This window comes from Mobula birostris, chromosome 3 (genome assembly GCF_030028105.1).
Source record: "Mobula birostris isolate sMobBir1 chromosome 3, sMobBir1.hap1, whole genome shotgun sequence".
Taxonomy (NCBI): Eukaryota; Metazoa; Chordata; class Chondrichthyes; order Myliobatiformes; family Myliobatidae; genus Mobula; species Mobula birostris.
The window spans coordinates 96,698,293-96,721,196 of NC_092372.1; the positions used below are offsets into that span (position 1 = coordinate 96,698,293).

At 37.3% G+C, this 22,904-nt stretch overlaps 1 protein-coding gene across 1 annotated transcript in view; it reads right to left on the minus strand.

Moving 5' to 3' along the window:
• ptpn13 (protein tyrosine phosphatase non-receptor type 13) overlaps positions 1–22,904 on the minus strand; it is a 260,769-nt gene that overhangs the window by 24,078 nt on the left and 213,787 nt on the right. The window contains exons 34-38 of the mRNA XM_072253123.1: positions 21,298–21,389; positions 19,456–19,517; positions 18,898–19,053; positions 13,678–13,852; positions 9,796–9,926 (exon numbers count right to left, since the gene is read on the minus strand). Of these exons, the coding sequence (XP_072109224.1) occupies positions 9,796–9,926; positions 13,678–13,852; positions 18,898–19,053; positions 19,456–19,517; positions 21,298–21,389 (616 nt within the window). The remainder of the gene's footprint in view (positions 1–9,795; positions 9,927–13,677; positions 13,853–18,897; positions 19,054–19,455; positions 19,518–21,297; positions 21,390–22,904) is intronic.

Genomic DNA, 22,904 nt, shown 5'->3' on the forward strand with positions numbered 1-22,904 from the left:
AGGGGTGTGAAGGTTTAATATGGACGTGGGTCTGGGATAAAAGAAATGCTAGAGTCTTTTTTTAATAATATAATGTTTATTGAGTTTTCAAAAAGAATACATGAAAGATAAAATCTACCCTCCCCCCCTCCCCTTAACCCTCCCCCCCCCATATATAGACCTACCTAAAAGGAAGAAGAGAAAAAAAAAACGAGCTGCCTGGGTGTTGGAAGGTTTCCACATGCTCCATGGGATTCAAGATAAATTTGGTATAATTATTCGTTACTTTTCCCAAGTGACCAAAGTCTTTATCGGAGCACTTAAATATGCCATCCTATCTTTTGTAAATAAGGGTGCCAAATATTCAAAAATGTTACATATTTATCTCTTAAATTATAAGTAATTTTTTCGAGTGGAATAGAACTAGCCATTTCATTATTCCAACGATCCATACTTAAATACGAATCAGATTTCCAAGTAACTACTATAGTCTTCTTAGCTACTGCCAATGCAATTTTTATAAATTCTTTTTGATATTTATTCAATTTAAGTTTCGGCTTTATCCCTTCAATATTACCTAATAGAAATAATACAGGGTTATGTGGAAGTTGAGTTCCAGTAATTTGTTCCAATAAGACTCTTAAATTTATCCAAAAGGGTTGAATTTTAAAACAAGACCAAGTAGAATGTAAAAAAGTACCAATTTCTTGATTACACCGAAAGCATTTATCGGATAGATTTGAATTTAATCTATTTATTTTTTGTGGTGTAATATATAATTGGTGTAAAAAATTATATTGTACTAATCTAAGTTGAACATTTATTGTATTTGTCATACTGTCAAGACAAAGTCTTGACCAATTTGTTTCATCAATATTAATATTCAGATCTGTTTCCCATTTTTGCTTTGACTTATGGATTCCTTGTTTAATTTCAATTTCATTAGGTTTCGGCAAAAACATTGTTTGACCCAGCTTACCTTTTAAGTAAGCCATTAATTGAAGGTAACAAAAGAAAGTATTATTTGATATTTTATATTTATCCTTTAATTGTTCAAATGACATCAATATACCTCATTCATAACAATCTCCTATAAATTTAATCCCTTTTTGGTACCAATTATATAAAAGTTGATTGTCCATTGTAAAAGGAATAAGTCTGTTTTGGAACAAAGGTCTCCTTGCTAATAGAGATTTCTGTGTTTCATTATCAACATTTATCTTATTCCATAGATCAATCAAATGTGTTAATATAGGAGATTCTTTCCTTTCCCGTATCCATTTAGATTCCCATTTATATATAAAATCTTCAGGTCTATTTTCTCCTATCTTGTCTAATTCTATTTTAATCCATGCTGGTTTTCGATCATCGAAGAAAGATGCAATAAATCTAAGTTGATTTGCTTTATAATAATTTTTAAAGTTTGGAAGTTGTAACCCTCCTAACCCAAATTTACATGTCAATTTTTCCAATGATATTCTTGACATTTTACCTTTCCAAAGAAATTTTCTCACACATTTATTTAACTCTTGAAAAAATTTCTGTGGCAGTTGTATTGGTAATGTTTGAAACAAATACTGTAATCTAGGAAATATATTCATTTTTACAACATTGACTCTACCTACTAATGTTATTGGTAGCATCATCCATTTGTCAAAATCTTCTTGAATTTTTTTCAATAGTGGTAAATAATTAAATTTATATACATTTTTTACATCATTATCAAGTCTTATACCTAAATACTTTACACCATTTACCGGCCATCTAAATTGGGTTACTAATCGACATTGACTACAGTCTCCTTTAGTAAGAGGTAAAATTTCACTTTTATCCCAATTTATTTTGTAACCTGATACCTTCCCATATTCATCCAATCTAGAAGATAATTTATGTAACGAATGTTGTGGGTTTGTTAAGTAGATCAAAACATCATCGGCAAAAAGATTAATTTTATATTCCTCCTGATTAACTCTAAAACCCATAATATCTGGATCAATTCTGATTAGTTCTGCTAATGGCTCTATCGCCAGTACAAATAAAGCAGGTGATAATGGACAACCTTGTCGAGTTGACCTTTTTAACTGGAATGGTGTTGAAATTTGAGAGTTTGTCACTACTTTAGCCTTAGGATTAGAATTTAAAGTTTTAATCCAATTTATAAAAGATGTTCCTAACCCATATTTATCTAATACTTTAAATAAAAAATCCCATTCTAATCTATCAAATGCTTTTTCTGCATCCAAGGCTACTACTATACTCTTCTCGTCCCTTTTTTGTGCCAAATGAATTTTACTGAGTAGCCGGGTTACATTATCTGCCAATTGTCTATTTTTAATAAATCCTGTTTGATACATATGTATTAATTTTGGTAAATATTTAGATAATCTAGTCGATAAAATTTTTGCTATTATTTTATAATCCGTATTCAATAGAGAAATAGGCCTGTATGATGTTGGTTTCATAGGGTCTCTGTCTTTTTTTGGCAATACTATTACAATCGCTGTTGAAAAAGATTCTGGGAGTTTGTGTTTTTTCTGCTTGACGTATTAGTTCCATAAAGAGAGGAAATAATAAATCTTTAAATTTTTTATAAAATTCAGGTGGAAAACCATCTTCTCCTGGAGATTTATTACTTTGGAGTGATCCTAAAGCTTCTACAACTTCTTTTAATGTAAAAGGCATATCTAATCCCTTCTGTTCTTCCAAATTCAATTTTGGAAGAGATACTTGTGATAAAACCCTTTCTATCTCATTAACATCATTTTGTGATTCTGATTGATATAATTCAGAATAGAAACTTTTAAAGGTTTCATTTATTTCAAAAGGTTTATAAGATATTTTATTTGCCTTTGTTCTAATTGCATTTATTGTTTTGGAAGCTTGTTCTGTTTTCAACTGCCAGGCAAGAATTTTATGTGCTCTCTCACCTAACGCATAATACCTTTGTTTAGTTCTTATAATTGCTTTTTCCGTTCTATATGTCTGAAGCATATTATATTGTAACTTCTTATTGACAAGTTGTTTTCGTTTTTCTTCTTACACATATCTTTGAGATTCTTTTTCTAATTTTGTAATCTCTTTTTCCAATTGATCTGGTTCTGCCATATATTCTTTCTTAATTTTAGACGTATATTATCTGGCCCCTAAGATATGCTTTCATCGCATCCCATAATATAAATTTATCATCCACTGAATGAAAACTTGTATCCAAACAAAATTGAATCTGCTTTTTCATAAAATCACAAAAATCTTGACGTTTTAATAATGTTGAATTAAATCTCCACCTATAAGCCACTTCTTCCTTATCAGCCATTATTATTGTCATTAATAAAGGAGAATGATCTGATAATATTCTTGCTTTATATTCCATATTTTTCACTCTATGTTGAATATGCATTGATAATAGAAAAAAATCTATCCTTGAGTAAGTTTTATGTCTATGAGAATAGAACGAATAGTCTCTTTCTTTAGGATTGATTCTTCTCCATATATCAATGAAATTTAAATCTTTCATCAATGATAAAGTTAGACTTACTACCTTCGATTTTATAACAGCCTTGGTTGATCTAAGACTGGGTCTAAGCGAAAATTAAAGTCTCCTCCAATTAATATTTTTTCATGTGCATCCGCCAAATTCAAAAAAGCTTCTTGTATGAATTTTGCATCATTTTCGTTTGGTGCATAAATATTCATAAAAGTCCATAGTTCAGAGAAAAGTTGACAATGTATAATCACATATCTCCCTGCAGAATCAGTTATTACATTTTGTATTCTAATTGGTAACGTTTTATTGATCAAAATTGCTACTCCCCTCGCTTTTGAATTAAATGAAGCCGCAACAACACTACCCACCCAATCTCTCTTTAGTTCCTGATGTTCTGTTTCTGTTAGGTGCGTTTCCTGTAAAAAAGCTAAATCTATCTTCATTTTTTTAATATGTGTTAAGACTCTTTCTTTTCACTGGTCCATTAAGCCCGTTAACATTAAAACTCAAAAAATTCAAAAAACTAGTCATTATTCTTAACAAAGTTACTCCAATCTAAAACATTACTTACCTTCTCAACTCTCATAGTTCCTTGGGGAATCTCTTTGAACTTCACCATGTTGCTATGTGTTTCCCTCCCAACCCTCCAGGCAAAAAGAAAAAAAAAGATAGAAAGGATACAAAAAAGGAAAAAACAAAATACCCCCCCCCACTAATGTTGTGAATGAAAAGATACACAACACTACCCCCGTCCATTTGACGGGTCGTGGCTAAAGCCACGCTTGCACTCATGATTAGCGTAGCAATTGGTCAGTGCTTCTTCCAGCTCCCCCGCAACAAAAAAAATTATATATATATAGACAAAATTAATGTTACTATTCCCAACTAATATTCCTCCAATTTTAACCTTTCTTACCCCCCTCATATAATTAATAATATATTTATACATTCATCCACCTTCAAAAATCCAACAAGTCCATTCTTTGACCCAATCTTCATCATCAATCTATCTCGCTCCCCTGGATTTGTTCTTGTATCTGGTGAATATTCAGAGAATCTTGCACAAACTGCTCCACTTCCCGGTAGTCATCAAAAAATCCTTTTTTCTCCACCAGGCAAAAAAATCTTCAAGGTTGCAGGATAACGCAATATAAATTGATAACCATGATCCCATAGGGATTTTTTCACTGGATTAAATTTCTTCCTTCTCTTCAAAAGTTCATAACTTATATCAGGGTAGAAAAAAACTTTGTTCCCTTGAATCATCAATGGCCCTTTTCTATCCTTGGCAGCTCGAACAGCTGCCTGTAGAATCCTTTCTTTGTCTTGAAATCTTAAGAATTTTATTAAAATCGATCGTGGATATTGGTCATCTTTTGGTTTTGGTCTTAGAGCTCTATGTGCCCGCTCAATTTCAATTGGTCAAACCTCCTCTTCCATTTGCAAAACTTCCGGGATCCATCTTTGAAAAAATTCTATTGGTTTTTCTCCCTCCATGCCTTCTTTAAGACCAACAATTTTAATATTATTACATCTACTGAAATTTTTCAACATGTCCACTTTCTCCAAGTCGATTTCTTTCCAAGTTCCAGACAAGCAGATCATTTTCTGTTTTTTCCACTCTATCATTCATATGCCCCATTGCTCTTTCCATTTTCTGAAGCTTCTTATCCATTTTGTCCTATCTTTCCATAGCTTTATTATAGCACATCTTCATATCTCTACGCTCTTCTCTTATTTTTCTTATTTCAGCCGTTAATTGCACTATAGCCTCTCTTATGTTTCCATCATCTCCTTTACTTCCAATCGCTTCCAATTCTTCCTCCTCTTCTTCATCTGTGTTCTCTGCGGAATCCAATTCTGACTCTGAGTCCTTTTCAATTGCAGTGGCTGTTGGTTCTTGTAGTTTGAGTTGTGTCGATTTGCGCATGCGCATTTCCGGCATCTTCTTCGGAGAAACCGCTACCGCCGCCATTGCTCCCTGTTCTACCGAAGGAGATCCAACCTGAGTCCGAGGCTCCATCGTTGCAGTAGGCCCTTTTTTCTTCCCATCTCGCGGCTGCTTCGCAACAGCAGACTTCTTTTGTTGCGGTTTAGGAGGCATATCGTAAAGTAGTCTTACAAAGTTTATAAATAGTTTTCGGAAAGTACTTATTAACTTTGTTTTGTTTAAACGGTACTTTGCTGATTTTTTTACGGGAGAGCTGGATTTACACGTCTCAATCCCTCGTCATCACGTGACGCCCCCCCTGCTAGAGTCTTGTTAGATTAGGTGAACAGTCCAAAACACTCCTGACTTGTGGCTTATAGATAGCTAATGTGTTTTTGTAATTCAGGAAGCACAGCTTCTGATTACCTCTGTTTATCTGGCTACTCCATTTAAGCTTTTGGTTACCCCCACCCACTCATCACTAACACCTGCTCCCCCAATGAATACCTTGAGAGGGAATTAAACGGTAATGCTGTACACCAGGATGGACGTCTCCTTACCTGCTAAACACTTAATGCAACCGAACGTTATGAAATTACCAGTGAACACCTTCACTCCTTAGCATGGAAAAAGGTCACTGATGAAGCAGTTGAAGATGCCTCGGACACAGCTCGCGGGAGCTCCTTCAACATAGTGATGAGAGATTGCTCTCCAACAGTCACAACCATCTTACCTCTTAGTGGGTATAATTCAGCTGAAGGAGATTATTTCCCTGTTTCCCACAGACTTCAATTTTACTAAGGCTCCTTGAAGCTGCACTCAGTCAAATCGTACCTCGATGACAAACTGATTCCACTGCATAGCTTGAACCCTGCTATCAATGATGCCTTGCAGTGCCTTATCCATACCCAACTTTCAACACCTAGATCCGTTCTGGATCTTGCATTGGAGGGCAACAACGTGAAGCGTGGCTAGTAGCCACAACAGCTGTACAGTAGTTATTCCTACCAATATTATCAAGGACAGTTGTAATTTGCACATTGATCACTGAACATGAGCTCTGGTTGTTATCCTTGTACTGGTTTGCTAACCATGTGCAGCAGAGCCCATTCATCAGTTAATCTGGTCACTCTTGTAGAATAATGAAATCCTCATTCAGGGCATGGTCTGTGCCTTATCTATGTGATATTGAGATGGAGCATAGAAATTCAATAGCTAAGAAGGACAGGCTACTTTGCTGATGGTTTGACCTATGAGACATCGTGGGAACTATTACAGCATAGATCAGTATGTGGAAATACAATGTTGTGACTATTACCAAGATTTGGATATAACAAGAGCAGGACTGGCTACTTGATGTTCTGGGGTTTAGACATTTCAAAAGGGATAAGGAAGTAGATAAAATGGGAAGGGACTGGAATTGCTAATCAGGAATAATATCATAGCTGTAAAAAGGGAGGACATCTTGAAGTTAATATCTACCGATTCAGTGTGGGTGAAAGTCAGAAACAAGAAGGGATCAATCACCCTACTGGGTGTATTTTGTAGGCTCACCAGTAACTACCAAGACATTGAAGAGCAAATAAGTAGGCAGATTTGGAAAGGTGCAAAAATAACAGGGTTGCTGTCAGGGTGACTTCAATTTTCCTAATATTGATTGGCACCTTCTTAGTGCAGAAGATTTAGATGGGGAGAGTACATTAGGTGTGTCCAGGAAAGATTCCTGACACAATATGTAGACATGCTACTAGCAGAGAGACCATATTGGATCTAGTACCGGGCGTTGAATCTGGTCAGGTACCAATTCTCCTGGTGGGTGAGCATTTCGGAGATAGTGACCATAATTGAGCATGGCCATGGATAAAGACAGGAGCAGGAAGTATTAAATTGGGGAAGAGCTAATTATAAGGGTATTAGGCTGGAACACATTAGAAACAGATGTTCTCAGGGAAATGCACAGCAGTAACATGGAGGCTGTTTAGGAAGTTCTTGCATGGGGTTCTGGCTAGGCTTGTCCCACTGAGGGAAAAGATGGCAGAGTGAAGGAACCACAGTTGACAAGAGAGGTGGAACTTTTAATCAGGAGGAAGAATGAAGACTCAACGTTTAGGGCGCATGGATCAAACAAGGTTCTTGAGAGTTATAAGGTAGTCAGGAAGGAGTTTAAGAACGGACTTAGAAGAGTTGGTTGAGCTGGAATGGGTCATAAGAAGGCTATGGCAAGTAGGATGAAGGAAAACTCCAAGGTGTTCTACACAGATGTGAAAAACAGCAGGATAACAAGAGAGAGGATAGGACTGTTCAGGACATCTGCCTGGAGTCATAGGAAGTAGGGGAAGTTCTTAATACTTTGCTTCAGTATTCACTAGTGAGAAGGACCTTGATGAATGTGAGGTCAGCATAGAACAGACAAATATGCTGTAGCATGATGATATTAAGAAAGAGGCTGTTAGAGCTTGAAGAACATTGAGATAAATAAGTCCCTGGAGCCGGACAGGATATAACCCAGGGTATTATGGGAAACAAGTGAAGGGTAATTAGGAATAATCACCAGAGAGTCTTATGTCAGTGGTGGGAAAACTACTGGAGAGGATTCTCAGGGACACGATTTATGAGCATTTCAAGAATTGTAGTCATATTAGGTACAGTCAGCATGGCTTCATGAAGGGCATTATTTGAAAACTTACTAGTGGTAATATTACCTTATGTGTTATGTTTTGCACCTTGGTTCGGAGGAACGTTGTTTCGTTTGGCAGTATATATACTGTACATACTGTTAAATGGCGATAAACTTGAACCTGAACAACTATTTTTAAGGAAGCAGCAAATCAAATTGAAGTAGAGTGGTGAATATGGATTTTAGTAAGGCATTTGACAAGGTACCCCATAGGCAGCTCATCCAGAATATCATGAGGTATAGAATCCCTGGAAACTTGGTTATACCAGAGCAGGCAGAGGGTGGTAGTAGATGGATCATATTTCAGCTTGGAAGTCAGTGACCAGTGGTATTCTGCAGGAATCTGTTCTAGGACTCCTGATCTTTGGAGATGATTTGGATGAGGAACTAGCATGGTGGTTAGTAAGTTTACAGATAACACAGAGGTTACCAGTGTTATGTATAGTGCAGAAAGTTGTCATAGGATGTAAGGGCAGCAGGGTAGTGCAGTGGTTAGCACAATACATTACAATACCAGCAATCCAGGTTCAACTCCCACCACTGCCTGTAAGGAATTTGTATATTCTTCCTGTGACTGGTTGGGTTTTCCCTCCATGTGCTCCAGTTTCCTTCCACAGTCCAAAGACATACCGGGGGGGAGAGGGAGGAATTGCTGGGCGGTGTGGCTTGAGACCCCATAAGGGCTTATTCTGTTCTGCATGTCAGTAAATAAATAAATCAACAAGACATAACAGGATGCAGAGCTGGGCTGAAAAATAGCAGACGGAGTTCAATCCAGAAAAGCGTGAAGTCTGCACTTTCTATAACACTTAGGAAGGGCAACACTTGAAGCAAAGTACAGGGTTAACTGCAGGTTCTTTGCAGTGTGGAGAAACAGAGGATTCTTGGGGTCCACGTCCATAGTTCCTTCAAAGGTGCAGTGCAGGTTGACAGGATGGTTAAGGTGGAGTATGTTGAACTTTGAACCTATGTTTGATTTCGAGAAAAGATGGGGTTCATTTGTTTGCTATTATCAATTGAGTTAATTGATAGATTTTCTTCACGATCTAATTGTAAATTTTTGTTTTTTTTTTGCTGGCCGTTTGAAGTTTATATTTTTTTTAAAGAAGCTTTTTGTGTAACGCATGGCTCCAGGGTTGAACACCCAATGGGTTTTTTTTTCTTTCTCTCACTTTTTTCCCCCTTTAGTAAGGTTTATTTTTCTTTTTGTCACAAAAAAGTTTTCAATCTTTTAATATGAATGTCTTTTTTTCTCTTCTCTTTGAGGCATTGTAAGTGATATTTACTTCGATGTACTCCTGTTAATTTTGGATTGATAATAAAAAGATTTGAAAATGAGGAAGTGACTCTCAGTAGTGCTAAGATAAAGGACCAAATAAACTGGTTTTGGTTGTCATTTGACTTAAGTAATTGCCCACGATATTAACAAAAAGACTACTTTCTTTCTGAAAAGTTCTGTGGATTTTTTTTACATTAATATCAATGGGAGCAATCTTGATTTGTTTCACCTGAAACACAGCACAACTTGACAGAAGACCACCACATCAATACTGCAGTGAAGTTTGAACAAGAGTTGAATGATACTACAGGGGCACACCAATAGCCATCAAATAATGAAAGACATCTTGCTTTGATAAAATCCTCTGCATGCAGTTTGACCTCATGCTAATGGCTCTAAGAGTTTCATTTGTACAAAAAGAGATACAAGTTATAACCGTTAAGTACCTCAGGGGAGTCTTCAGGCAGAGAAAACCCTTCACAATCTGTATCTTCTGATTTGGCAGATTTCTTTTCTTCATTCTGTTCACTTAAATGTTTAGAATTGCCATGTTCCTCCATACCAAGTGGACTATTCTCTGCTCAAGAAATAAAACCAGTTAAGGGACCTTGCCACTCAAGTCTGAATATTCGGTACAGTGAGGGTTATTCTTGCTAACTAGCTGTTCACCTTTAGAGGGCCCCATCCTGCTTAAGTGGATGCCAGCCTGTTAGTAACAGTCCTTGCAATTTTTTTGAGCAGAGTATACTCACTTATGAAAATGAATATTCCACATTTCTTTGGGCTCGAAAGTAACACTACATTTTTGATAGGTCTCAGTTATTCAATTGACCAGTGAGAATATCCTAATTGTTTTCAAAGAACATGTTTTTTTTTCTTCGAACACTCAACAACTAATATCTTATACAAATGTCAGAGGCAATTTCACTGATGATATCACTGTTGTTGGACAAATCACAGGTGAGTCAGTGAGTAGTGCCACAGCAACCACCTCTTGCTCAAACTCACTAAAACTACAGAATTGCTAGTTGACTTTGGGAAGGGAAAGGGAAGGTGAACATGCACCAGTCTATTTTGGTGGTTTGGCATATTGGACGACCTGTCCTGGGCCCAACACAAAGATGCAATCACAAGGAAGCCTTGCCAGTATCTCTACTTTCTTAGAAGTTTAAGGCAGTTTGCCATGTCACTCCAAACTCTCTAAACACCTACAGATATACTGTTTAAAGTATCCTGACTGGTTGCACCATAGGCTGGTCTGGCAATTCGAATGCAGAGGAAGGTAAAAAGTTGCAGAGAGTACTGGACTCAGGCCAAAATATCATGGGCACATCCCTCCCCACCATCAGTAGTATCTACATGAGGTGTTGCCTCAAGAGGGCAACATTTACCACCAAAGATCTCCACCATCTGAGTTATGCCATCTTATCGTAGCTACCATGTGCAAGAGGTACAGATGCCTGAACTCACAGGACACCAGATTTACGAACAGCCACTTCTCTTCAACCATTCAGTCCTTGAACCAACCTGCACAACACTAATTACTACCTCGGTATAGCAACACTTTTACTATTTTGCAATACTAATTGTATTCTTTCTTGTATAATTCTGTAGATTTTATATATTTTTATTGTTAATGCTGTGTATCAGATGTTATGTGCCCGTGGTACTATTGCAAGATTTGCATTGCACCTGTGCATACGTATACTGTGCATTTGACAATAAACTCAACATTGACACTGAAAAGGCTTTATTTATATTTAGACCATAAGACATAGGAGCAGAATTAGGCCATTCAGCCCATTGAATCTGCTCCACCAGTCCATCATGATTGACTTATTATCCCTCTCAACCCCATTTTCCTGCCTTCTCCTCACGACATTTGATGTTCTGATTAATCAAAAACCTATCACACGCCACCTTAAACAATGACTTGGCCTACATAGCCACCTGTGACAATGAATTTCACAGATTCACTATCCTCTGGCTAAAGAAATTCCTCCTCGTTTTTGATCTAAATGGACGTCCTTCTATTGTGAGGCTGTGCCCTCTAGTCTGAGTCTCCCCACTATAGGAAACATCCTCTCCACATCCACTCTACTTAGGCCTTTTAATATTTGACAGGTTTTAATGAATTCCTCCCTCCTTCTTCTAAATGTCCGCAATTATAGGTCCAGAACCATCAAACACTCCTCGTACATTAACCCTTTCACTTCTGGGATAATTCTTGTGAATCTCCTCTGGACCCTCTCAAATGCCAGCATATCATTTCTTAGGTAAGGGACCAAAACTGAACACAATACTGCAAGTGTGACCACAAGACATAGAAGAAAAATTAGGCCATTTGGCCCATCGACTCTGCTCCTCCATTCCATCGTGATTGATTTATTATCCCTCTCAACCCCATCCTCCTGCCTTTTCCCTGTAACCTTTGACAATCAAGAACATATCAATCTCTGTTTTAAATATACCTGATGACTAGGCCTTCACAGCCATCTGTGGTTGTGAATTGCACAGATTCACCACCATCTAGCTAAAGAAATTTCTCCTCATCACTGTTCTAAAGAGACATCTTTGTATTCTGAGGCTGTACCCTCTGGTTCAAAACTCCCTCACTACAGGAAATACCCTCTTCATGTCCACTCCATCTAAGTTTTTCAGTATTCAATAGGTTTCAATGAGATTCACCTTCATTCTTCTAATTGCCAGCGAGTACAGGCCCAGGGCCATCAAATGTTCCTCATATGTTAACCATTTCATTCCTGGGATAATTCTCGTGAACCTCCTCTCTACGCTCTCCAATGCCAGCACATCTTTTCTTCGATAAGGGACCCAAAGCTGCTCACAATACTACAAGTGTAGTCTAACTAATGCCTTATAAAGTCTCAGAATTACATCCTTGCTTTTGTATTCTAGTCCTCTCGAAGTGAATGCTAACATTGCATTTGCCTTCCTTACCACCAACTCAACCTGCAAGTTAACCTTTAGGGAATCGTGTACAAAGACTCCAAGGCCCTTTGCACCTCTGATTTTAGAACGCTTTCTCCATTTAGAGACGGTGCACACCTTTATTCCTTCTACTAAAGTGCATGACCACACACTTCTCTAAGCTATGTTCCATCTATCACTTTGTTGCCCATTCTCCCAGTCTGACTAAGCCCTTCTGTAGACTCCCTCATTCCTCAATACTATCTGCCCCTCCATCTATCTTTGTATCATCCCACAAACTTGGCTATAAATCCATCAATTCTGTAATGCGAATCATTGACATTTAATGTAAAAAGAAGCGGTCCCAATGCAGACCCCTCTGGAACTCCCCGGCAGCCAAGTAGAAAAGGCTCCCTTTATTCCCACTCCTTGCCTCCTGCCAGTTAGAAAATCTATCCATGCTAGTATCTTTCTTGTAATACCATGGGCTCTAATTGGTAATCATCCTCACGTGCGGCACCTTGTCAAAGACCCACTGAAAATCCAAATAAACATGTGTGGACTGTCAGATGCTTCATGTTAAGGCTACTTCCCAGTCCTGCTGTCATTTAATTACATTTCATTAATGACATTTAAGTTAGTACTGTGACAGCTGTTCTACATAATGGCTAAAAACTAGCAAAAAAAATGTATTTGCAATTTAACTGTGATGCTACCTTTAACGTTAGGCTAGTCAATTTGCCGTCACCGTTGAGTTCGGTTGCCAGTCTCCAGATGTATTAACTTTGTTAAGTACAGCTGAGCAGTTCTACCTTCAATGGAGATTAAAGTTGGAAGATTCAGGGCTGCTTTTTTTTTTAAAAGATGGATACTTCCAGAATCAGAATGTTTAAGATCTGAGAAACATTAGAGGGATGAAGCTTGATGTAATAATGGCATAATGGAACAAAATGAATGACCAGGATTGGAACTACATGATTACAATGCACCGGGCCCTTTGGACAACCAGCAACTACAACACTGAGGCAGAAAGGGAGGTAGGGTGGCAGGTTAAAGCCTGAGAAGGGGGGGGGGGGGAAACTTACAAGGAATAGTTTTAATGACAAAACAAGGATATAGCTAGAGTAGGTGGACACTGTATTTAATCCAACAGTAGGGTGAAATGTAAAACATCACCATCACAATAGAACAACTGATCACCACTGCTAACAAACAGTTAATCTGATATTTGAATGGAAATACAGGTTTGAAACCTAATAACCTTCAGAACTGTCCATCTTTACATTATAAATTTGCCTATGTATACTGAACCAAAGAATTGTCTTTGGTTGCCCACCATCCCACTGCACCCTCTACTTCCAGACTAAAACGTCAATGTTTGAACCCAAACAATGTCTTACCTTGATCACTCTGTGCCTTGGAGAAAGAAACTGCCACATCAGAACCCTTGCTTGTATTGCCCACTTTGGTGGAAGATTTAACTCTTGACACAGTTAAAATCACAGTCCCCTTTGTTCTACGGACTGCTGTTACTGCTTCACCATGGGAGAATCCAACTAAAGATTCATTATTCACCTGTGTTTGAAGAACAAAAGTAGATGCAGGTGTGTGCACGTTATTTTAGTAAGACACATCATTGCAAGACTTGTGTTGTTTTCTATAATATACCCAATCAGTCCTCCTCCACCTTGTATCAAGAAGAATGAATTGTAAAAAAGGGAGTGTGAACAAAATATTATGTTCAAAGAGTTGTAACGGAGAAATAAAACATTCAGTCTATATCCATTTTAATTCTCCGCACTTATTTTCTAGTAGTATCTACCAATTGGATTTCCACCTTATTAAAAATCATTTAGGCAAAACAATTGGTACTTATTCAATTCGCAACTTTACCAACCATGATACAAGCCTTCCAAATATTGGTACTATAACCTAAAATGTTATTCTTATACTTGGATCTCAATCATTTCAGATTATTCCAAAGATAAATGCAACATCGCAGACATAGCCAAAGAAAAATGCTATGTTAGGCACAGGAGCAGCCATTCAGCCCATTGAATCCATGTCCGATTCCATGCTCTGGCTCTTGACATATCTACTATTAGATACTATTATCTGAAAGATCCAGCGAGGGTTTCTGCAATTCTTTCAGATTATCCACGCACCTACTAGTCTGGGGGAAAAATACATTTTCCTCATCTCCTCCCTAATCCTTCCAACAATTTAAATTCATGTCCTTGTTGTAGATATCTCTGTTTGAGACCTTTCTCAATTTTGTAGGAATATTTAACTTCCTCAAATAAATGAAATCGGAAATTATCCAGTATGTATTTACATGAACAGTTTAAATCTAGATGGAATTAAATCTTTTTGTGTTATTAGCAGCTGCAGGCTGATCTCTGATACATTTGCATTAGAGTCACATGGTTATTGGGAACAAATTAGACCAATGGTCAGAGCAGGTGGTCACAGTTGACCCACATTACTTACTTGCTGCAGCCTTTGCTGCTATACTGCTGATTCCTCCTTTGTCCAAAATTACCAGCATTCACTTCCTCCCTACTCTCAGTACAAGTCTACGGAGAAGATCCCCACTGTCCAGCTGACCAAATCTCATGCAGTTCACTGTAAATCTGCACCCTAGCCCATAGTCTCCACCTCAGTTTACCACCAATGCATCAACCCTACACAAATGGTTAAACATTTTCACTGTTACCCTATCACCTGATCATGCAACATTTCAAACTGGAACATCTCCTTAACCCTTTCTAACTTGCAGTCTATAAATTACCCCCCTCTGAAGGTGAATTCACTTGAAGCAGTATTTGTAAGAGAAATATCAGAAATTGAATAAATTATATATAAAATTTAAATACAGACTGAAAACCGAAAGAGAGAAGTCCACTGTATCCTTTGCAACATTTGAAGAGCAGTGTAGAACCAAGTGTGAATGGGTCATAGTCACATGATAACTTATATGAGGGCTTTTATTATGTTCCTTAGGAATGATAACACATTTCTAGTTTACATCAAGGAAACACCCCTTTACTTGGTTTTTGGATAATAAAATAGAGCATTTTGATGAAGTAAATTCCGAGACATATTTGACATGGAGTACAATGTAATCTAATTAGGCTCAAGACCAGAAAAGCATAAAAATTATAATCATTTTTCAGTTCTGGTGAAAGAAAAATAGGCAACAGAACTTCAAGAGCAATAGAAATAATTAAACTGGAGATCTAAAAAATACTACCCCAGTGGCAACAACATTCTTAACAAATGGTGTTGTATGGATGTAGAAAATTATACCAAATCTGCAATGAAAACTATTTAACACATATAGAACTGCTAATAGTAAGGAACATCAGGATAAAGGAAGTAGTAAGAATACACAATTACTTTGGAAAATTGGCCAAAACAGAAGAACATCAAACATCATATAAGCAGCTTGTTCAAGGGACAGAGCAACTCAAGGCAGTGAGTTCGCAATAAGGCAGAAGATACGATGCATATTGTGCCTGAGACTGGAAGATTTAAATCCCATCCCTCTTCATGTATATCCAGTGATGGGACAAGATATTATAGATCACTGTTATGCTTTGCAACTCCAAAAGCATAAAGCTAATCAGAAGAAAAACAAGGGAATCTGAAATGCAAGTCTAGCTTAGTTTTTACTTTAACCAAGACGTGCACGTGTGACATGATGTTGTATGCCATGCACGTACTTTTATATATAACCAGAAATGAATTAAACAAAGAATAATTAATCAAACAGTATATTTACAACATTATTCAAACAATACTGAAATATTAAATATACTGCAATCACCTAGTTTTTAATTGCTATGAAACTAATGTAGTCACCAGTGTGGGAGTTTACAAAGCAGTCAACAAGCAACAGCGGCATATCCTTTCTTGAAACAGATTGCCCAAAACTACACAGATTATTTCAAAAGTGGTTCTGTCCATGTGTTTAAGATTAGCCTCTTGCTTTTATATCCTATGCCAACCTTATTCTTTTTTTTGGGTTAGGAGTACAAAAGACATAAACCAGCACATTTTTGAGAGATTTCTGCTGTCTAGCTGCAGTCTCATGCAGAGTTTCAGAGACTACATTCTTCTTAGTAGACAGACCCTCAGTGTCAGTTTTGCTGATCTCACTGAGCTATAAAATTCTTACATGGCTTTGTAATATGGGTGCAAGGATAGTGTCTCATATGGCTCGGGTACTTAGAAGCAGGGATCACAGCCACTGAATTTATTTATTTATCAATCACAGAATAGGCCCTTCCCACCTTTCGAGCTATGCCGCCCAGCAACCCACGATTTAACCCTAGCCTCATCATGCGACAATTTACAATGCCCACTTAACCTTCCAACTGACATATGCTTGGACTGTGAGAGGAAACCGGAGCACCCCACGGTCACCGGGAGAACGTACAAAACCCTTACAGGCAGTGGCGGGAACTGAACCCCGGTCACCTGTGCTGTAGAGTGCTGTACTAACCACTACACTACTGTGCCACCAATTGTAATGGAGATGAGATGTTTCTTCAGCCATAGGGCAGTAGCTGTTTGGAAGTCTTACCCAAGGACTACAGAGGCTCAGTTGTTCAACAAAAAGACCAATAGATTTTTGGATATTAAGGGAAGCAAGCGACATGGGGCCAGGAAAACAGAAAATAGGCTACAGATCAGATGTGGTTTACTGAATATCAGGCCAGGAGCAAGGAGCTGAGTGGCCTACTCCTGCTTGTCTTTCCATTGCTTTCACTTGGGCAAAGACCTAAGCTAAAATGTGCCATTGCCAGATATGAAACATTGCCTGAGATCTTGGATTTACCTCTCTGACAAACAGAGTGTTGTTATGATCAAGCTGTGTCTTTTCGTCATGAGATCCCTTCACTGGAATTAGCTTTCCTTTCCAATCATGCATTTTTAAAGGTTTATTTCCTTTCTGCCCACAGCATTGAAGTTGCCCAGGAGCATCAGGTTGTCTTCTCCAAGGGCATGGGCAGGTCACATCTGCAGCTATTAATGTTGATACATAAGCACTGATGACCGCTGCAGCTAGTTCCATGCTAGCATGAGATCTTCACATCACCATACAATAAATGAAGAGGGGAGGGTTGTTATTATAAGAGAGGCTATTAAAGCAATGGAAAGGGTGCAGTGAATGTTCACAAGGAAGTTCATAGGTAAACAAGTAAAATAATAAAGAAAAACATGAGTATTCGAGCATCCTGGAGATTTAAAATAATGAATAATTTACTACAATATTATGAATGATAATGATATAGGAAATTATAAATAGTTAGCTTTATTAGTGAGATTTATTAAACAATTTCATAAAGTTAGAGGTAAGAAATTAAAAAGATTCACTCAATGGATGATCTTTGTGTGGCATTCTCTGGTACAAAAACTTCTCAAAGCAAAATTCACATTTGTTTAAAAATAACACAAATGTTTATCTGAAAAAGAGAGATTATAGAGAACAACTATAAGGACTTTCATTTAGATTATAGAGTTGTAAAAACTTCCCAATATGCTTTAAAGGAATAATACTAGAGAGGAGATGTAAAAGACTACAGATAATGGAGTAACAAACAATCTGCAGGAAAAACTCAAAGATTGTTGAAGTTTCAGGATGAAACCTGTGGTTAGTCAGGAATCTGTTAAGATAGCCAGGTGCAGGAGCCATGTATCTATTTTCTGTCTGTCTCTATCATATTTAGTGTTGCGTATTTATTATGGGTAACCTGTCATGTGGGTAGGGGTGTGGCAGATGTGAAGAGTATTGTTACATATTCATGTGTTGTCTTTAGTCAGCTTTAGTCTGGTTGGAGCAGGGGTAGGTCAGGGGAACTGTACTTTGAAGCTGAGCACCTAGCTTAGTGAGTTTAACGCTAACGTTTGAGTAGGTTTGAATACGTTTAGAATGTTTATTTTTTTATATTATTAGTTTTATTGTTACAATGTTGTTAGTCTTTGCTGGTTTCATAAAAAAGGATCGAACGTACTTTCTTCCACTTAAGAACATTGTTACTTGTGGAGTGTGTCATACGTTGTCAACCCCCCACACTTAGTCTCCGAGCGGTTTTGTTTTTTTTAAAGTAACTGCTGCAGGTGGAACATCCAAGTGGGAATCTAAACCTACTTGGTAGAGAATCAATCTTCCCAACATTTTGTTGGTGTAACTTTCTGCTTGCCCATTACTAGATATCAAATAAACAATATGTCAGAAGGATCAAGAATAGTGATAGTAGTGATGCAAGGCTGTGTGCTACTAACATATATTTGCAAACTGACAGCAGCGAATGCAATGTATAGGTTAGAAACAAAAGGATGCATAGATCACAGAAGGCACAGTTAATGAAACATTTACAACAAATTCACTCTCAGATAACATGAATTAAAAATGGAACCAAGTAAGCAAAGTCCTATTCCACTAAGAGAGATCTGAAAATGGTATGGTCAGTTGAGTTCAAGGCTGTACATAGGTCAGGAAGAAGAATGATAAGATTACCTGTACTGTGACAGAGTAGGAGAGTTAAATAAGTCAAGTAACACCTTTTTAAGGATGCTGCAATGGTTTATGACGCAAAGACTGACGGACTTGCCTGAAGCAATTGGTCACCAATTTGTAGCCTCCCATCCAAAGCAGCTGCCCCACCAGGATAAACACTCTTTACAAAAACACCACTCTCACCACCCACTAACGAGAATCCTAATCCTCCGGAGGAAGGTTTCTCAAGCGTCAAGTGGATCACATCATTCTATAGAAAGAAACAAAGGTAATGAACTTCCTTGTGCAATTATGACTAGGTTTTAAAGCTAACCTAATGAGACATGTGATAAAATCCAACAACATTACAATTCTTTGCTTTTCATTTACGGAACTGTTACGTCCACCTGACACTGCAGTGTAAACTCAGAGATCAAAATTTGCAATAACTAGTGTATTAAGCTCTTAATTTGCCTTTTTTCAAAATTGTGAAAAATCATGTCGAATATTAACTTTTTCTTAAAATGTATTATAATAATTACAGGAAGGTAAGTGCTCAACAACATTTTATATCTTGCTTAAGTCATCAGAATTCATTTCTAATTTGTCCGTTGTGCAAACAGTGAAAAATGTTTATTTTCCATTGATGAATATTGATAAAGTACATTCCTACCTCTGACATATTTGTGCCAGATGTTACATCACACTCAACTCTCTTGTTCCCACAAAGCTGTCCTGTGGACAGAAGAGGAACTTAAATTAAACTTGAATATGGGGAGTAGATAGTATAAAAATCCCAATCACAAACAAAATTACATTTTTTGAACAAACCTGAGCTACATACTTAGATGAAGATAATCTTAAATTTGGAGGTGTAGAATCAGCAGGCAATGTAATAAATGAAAACAGTCTTTGCATCTCTCACATCTCCAATGCACCACATATAGCACAACCAACTTCTTCTGCTATGTCATATTTGTCTTGGTTCTTATCCAAGGGACTTTGAGATCTACTCATAGTGAACAAATTTATTTACAGTTCTGCCTCACTCTAAATTTGCAACCTCATTTAGGCTTTTGTTCATTCTCATATCATATCTCTTTTCAGCGTCACCATCCATTGCAAAACACCCAGTCACCTCAGCTTTACTTTCTGGACAATCTCAAAACTTCTCTGCTCTCCACAGCATTATGTTTTCTCCAAATCAATTTCCTTTTGCAAAGCTTTCAGATTAATTGTCATATACATTCTTTTCTTCCTCTGTGAGCTTCATGTGAGACATGTCTATGGAGAGCCGAACTTGTTGAAACTGATTCCTCCTTTTGGTAATAGAGTGTAATTTATGAACATCAGTAAATCTGATTTCAAAGCTTGTACCTGTGTCTCAAAACTGTTATTTTACTGCAGCTTAGACCATGCCAAAGAAATAAAATATGGCTTGATCTTGAATTCAGAACATTGTTTATCTGATTACTACATGTATTCGAAGAAAATCATTCAAGATGGCATCTCTGAAAATAATTTTATGAAAAACCATATTAAGCAGCATGGGCACATATTCTCAAAAAAGAATGAACTCTGATTTATTATTTAGTCATTCAACAGGTGTTTAAAATCCAATATATTTTTCAAAATACACCTGAAAATATCGATGAGAAACTGTGCTTATAACAAAAAGACAAAAATGTAGCGCTCTCCTTTCACTTGAATGTGTAGAACTGCTTACATGGAGGTAAGAGGCCTCCAGAAGAATAAACACAAGATGATGGTGGAACGCAGCAGGCCAGGCAGCATCTATAGGAAGAAGTACATTCTTCCTATAGGAGGAAGTACATTCTTCCTATAGGAAGAAGAGGGTCTCGGCCCGAAATGTCAACTGTACTTCTTCCTATAGATGCTGTCTGGCCTGCTGCGTTCTACCAGCATTTTGTGTGTGTTGCTTGAATTTCCAGCATCTGCAGATTTCCTAGTGTTTCCAGGAGAATAAAGGTGTTTACTTGGTGCTCTACCTAAAATTAATCTCTCTGCGAACATCACCAAAATAATTTAACTTATGAATTTATTAGCCCTATGTAATGCCAATTAGTAACAAACAACAGGAGAATGAGTGGATATTGTGTACTTGGATTTTCCGAAGGCCTTTGACAAGATGCCACACATGAGCAGGACAAGAGTCCATGGAATTACAGGAATGGTACTAGTGTGGATAGAGCATTGGCTGATGGGCGGGAGACAAAGAGTTGAAATAAGGGCAGCCTTTCCTGTTTAGCTGCCGGTGACTAGTGATGTTCCATAGCAGCTGAGTCGTTGGGTGTATTTAAGACAGAGGTTGATAAATTCTTGATTAGTCAGGCCATGAAAGGATTGGAGCTGACAGGGAAAAAGATTCAGCCTTGATGAAATAGCAGAGGAGCCAAATGGCCTAATTTTGCTGGTGTTAATTTAATGGTCTTAATGTAATGCATTTTAGTTTATTAAAATTGAACGATACAAGTCATTAAAAACATAAACTCACCATTAACTCCAACAAATTCATTGAGTTTTGTATTTTTATCACTGTATGGAAAATAAGACACCATTGATTTTGCAAATCCAGGGTCTCCATCTCTGTAAAATAAAAAAAGTTTAAAAATATGCAAACAGTAGACTTTGAATTAAAAATATTCATAAATAAAATATGACACTTTTACTTTCAATTTACTTTTTAATGGGAGCCAAGTAAAATTACATGTAAAATGTGCATTTACTACATCTCTCACAGCTAACGTGCTTTTCTGCAACACGTTAACTTTTCATGAAACTGATGCCTTTGAATAATTTTGATGTGGATAGCTACCTTTCTTATTTCTTAACACCAGTAAAATGCTGTGACATAGCTTGCAAAACATTTTAATTCCATACAATTAGTGAAATTTATTTTATACATCATGTAGCCAAGCACCAACAATGAAATACGAGTCCAACTTCGTGTTTATTTTAAGCAAGGCACGTATACTGATCATGTGGTCATGTCATGAAGTATGCAATTCACATATTTATAATATAATTTGTAATGAATTATTTAAATGAACAAGAATGCTTAACCAACCAATACAGGATTACTCAAATATTAATGAGATACTAAATACACAACCATCACTCACTTCCTCTTTCAGTCACTGCTAATAATGTACATGCTGCAGGATGTGGATTAACGTTGCTGACAACTGGAGGAAAGAGACTAGCATATTTCCATTGAGAGAAATGAATGTGTGCATTGCAATGCGGGAGAGTGGAAGAGGGAAAAGATCCACATAGTCAGAGCAAATTAATACAAGTTATAACTGACGATCAAAACAACAGCAGGAGAACTTTTTGAAAGGTCTGGTTGAAAAGCAAGATGGCAAAACTGTTACATTCCACAATATAACTAAAGATTTATTTTAAAGATATTCTGCTGAAGTTAAAGAGTAGTAGAGATATCAAGTAAAGGTAGTTGTTTAGGATAATGCCCTGCACAAACACCTTAGTTCAAATTGTTGCCGACTGCTCTTCAAAGTTACATATTCTGCAACACACAAAGACAAGGTTGGAGGAACTCAGCAAGTCAGGCGGCACCTATGATGAGGAACAAACAGTCAACGATTCGGGCCAAGAGCCTTCATCATGACTCATGCTTGACTTGTTGAGTTTCTCCAACATTTTGTGTGTGTTGCTGACAAATTCCAACATCTGCAGAATGTTTTGAGTTTGTATATTCTGAAGATTGCTTGAAAAAAGAAGTGCATAAAAATGTTAAGGGTCTTGATGGGAGAGATGCAGAATTATGGGTTATCTGGAACCAGTGATTTCAGCACTTAAAAAAAGAATTCAGAAGCAAGCTCATTATCCAGGTGTGAAATCAGGAATTTACTACCTGACGGGGCTGTGGAGGCTCAAATGCCAATTCCATCCAAGAGTGAGATTGATAGGTTTTTCATATACATCAGAAGCAGCATAGATCCAGTGCGGGAAATTAGCACTGAGCTAAAAGATCAGTCATAATTTTATTTAATGTCTGTAAAGGCACAGGAGCTGTTATCATACAGCAAAGGAGAAGGCTTTTTGGCTCAGATCCTTCATGCTGATCAAGATATTTAGTTG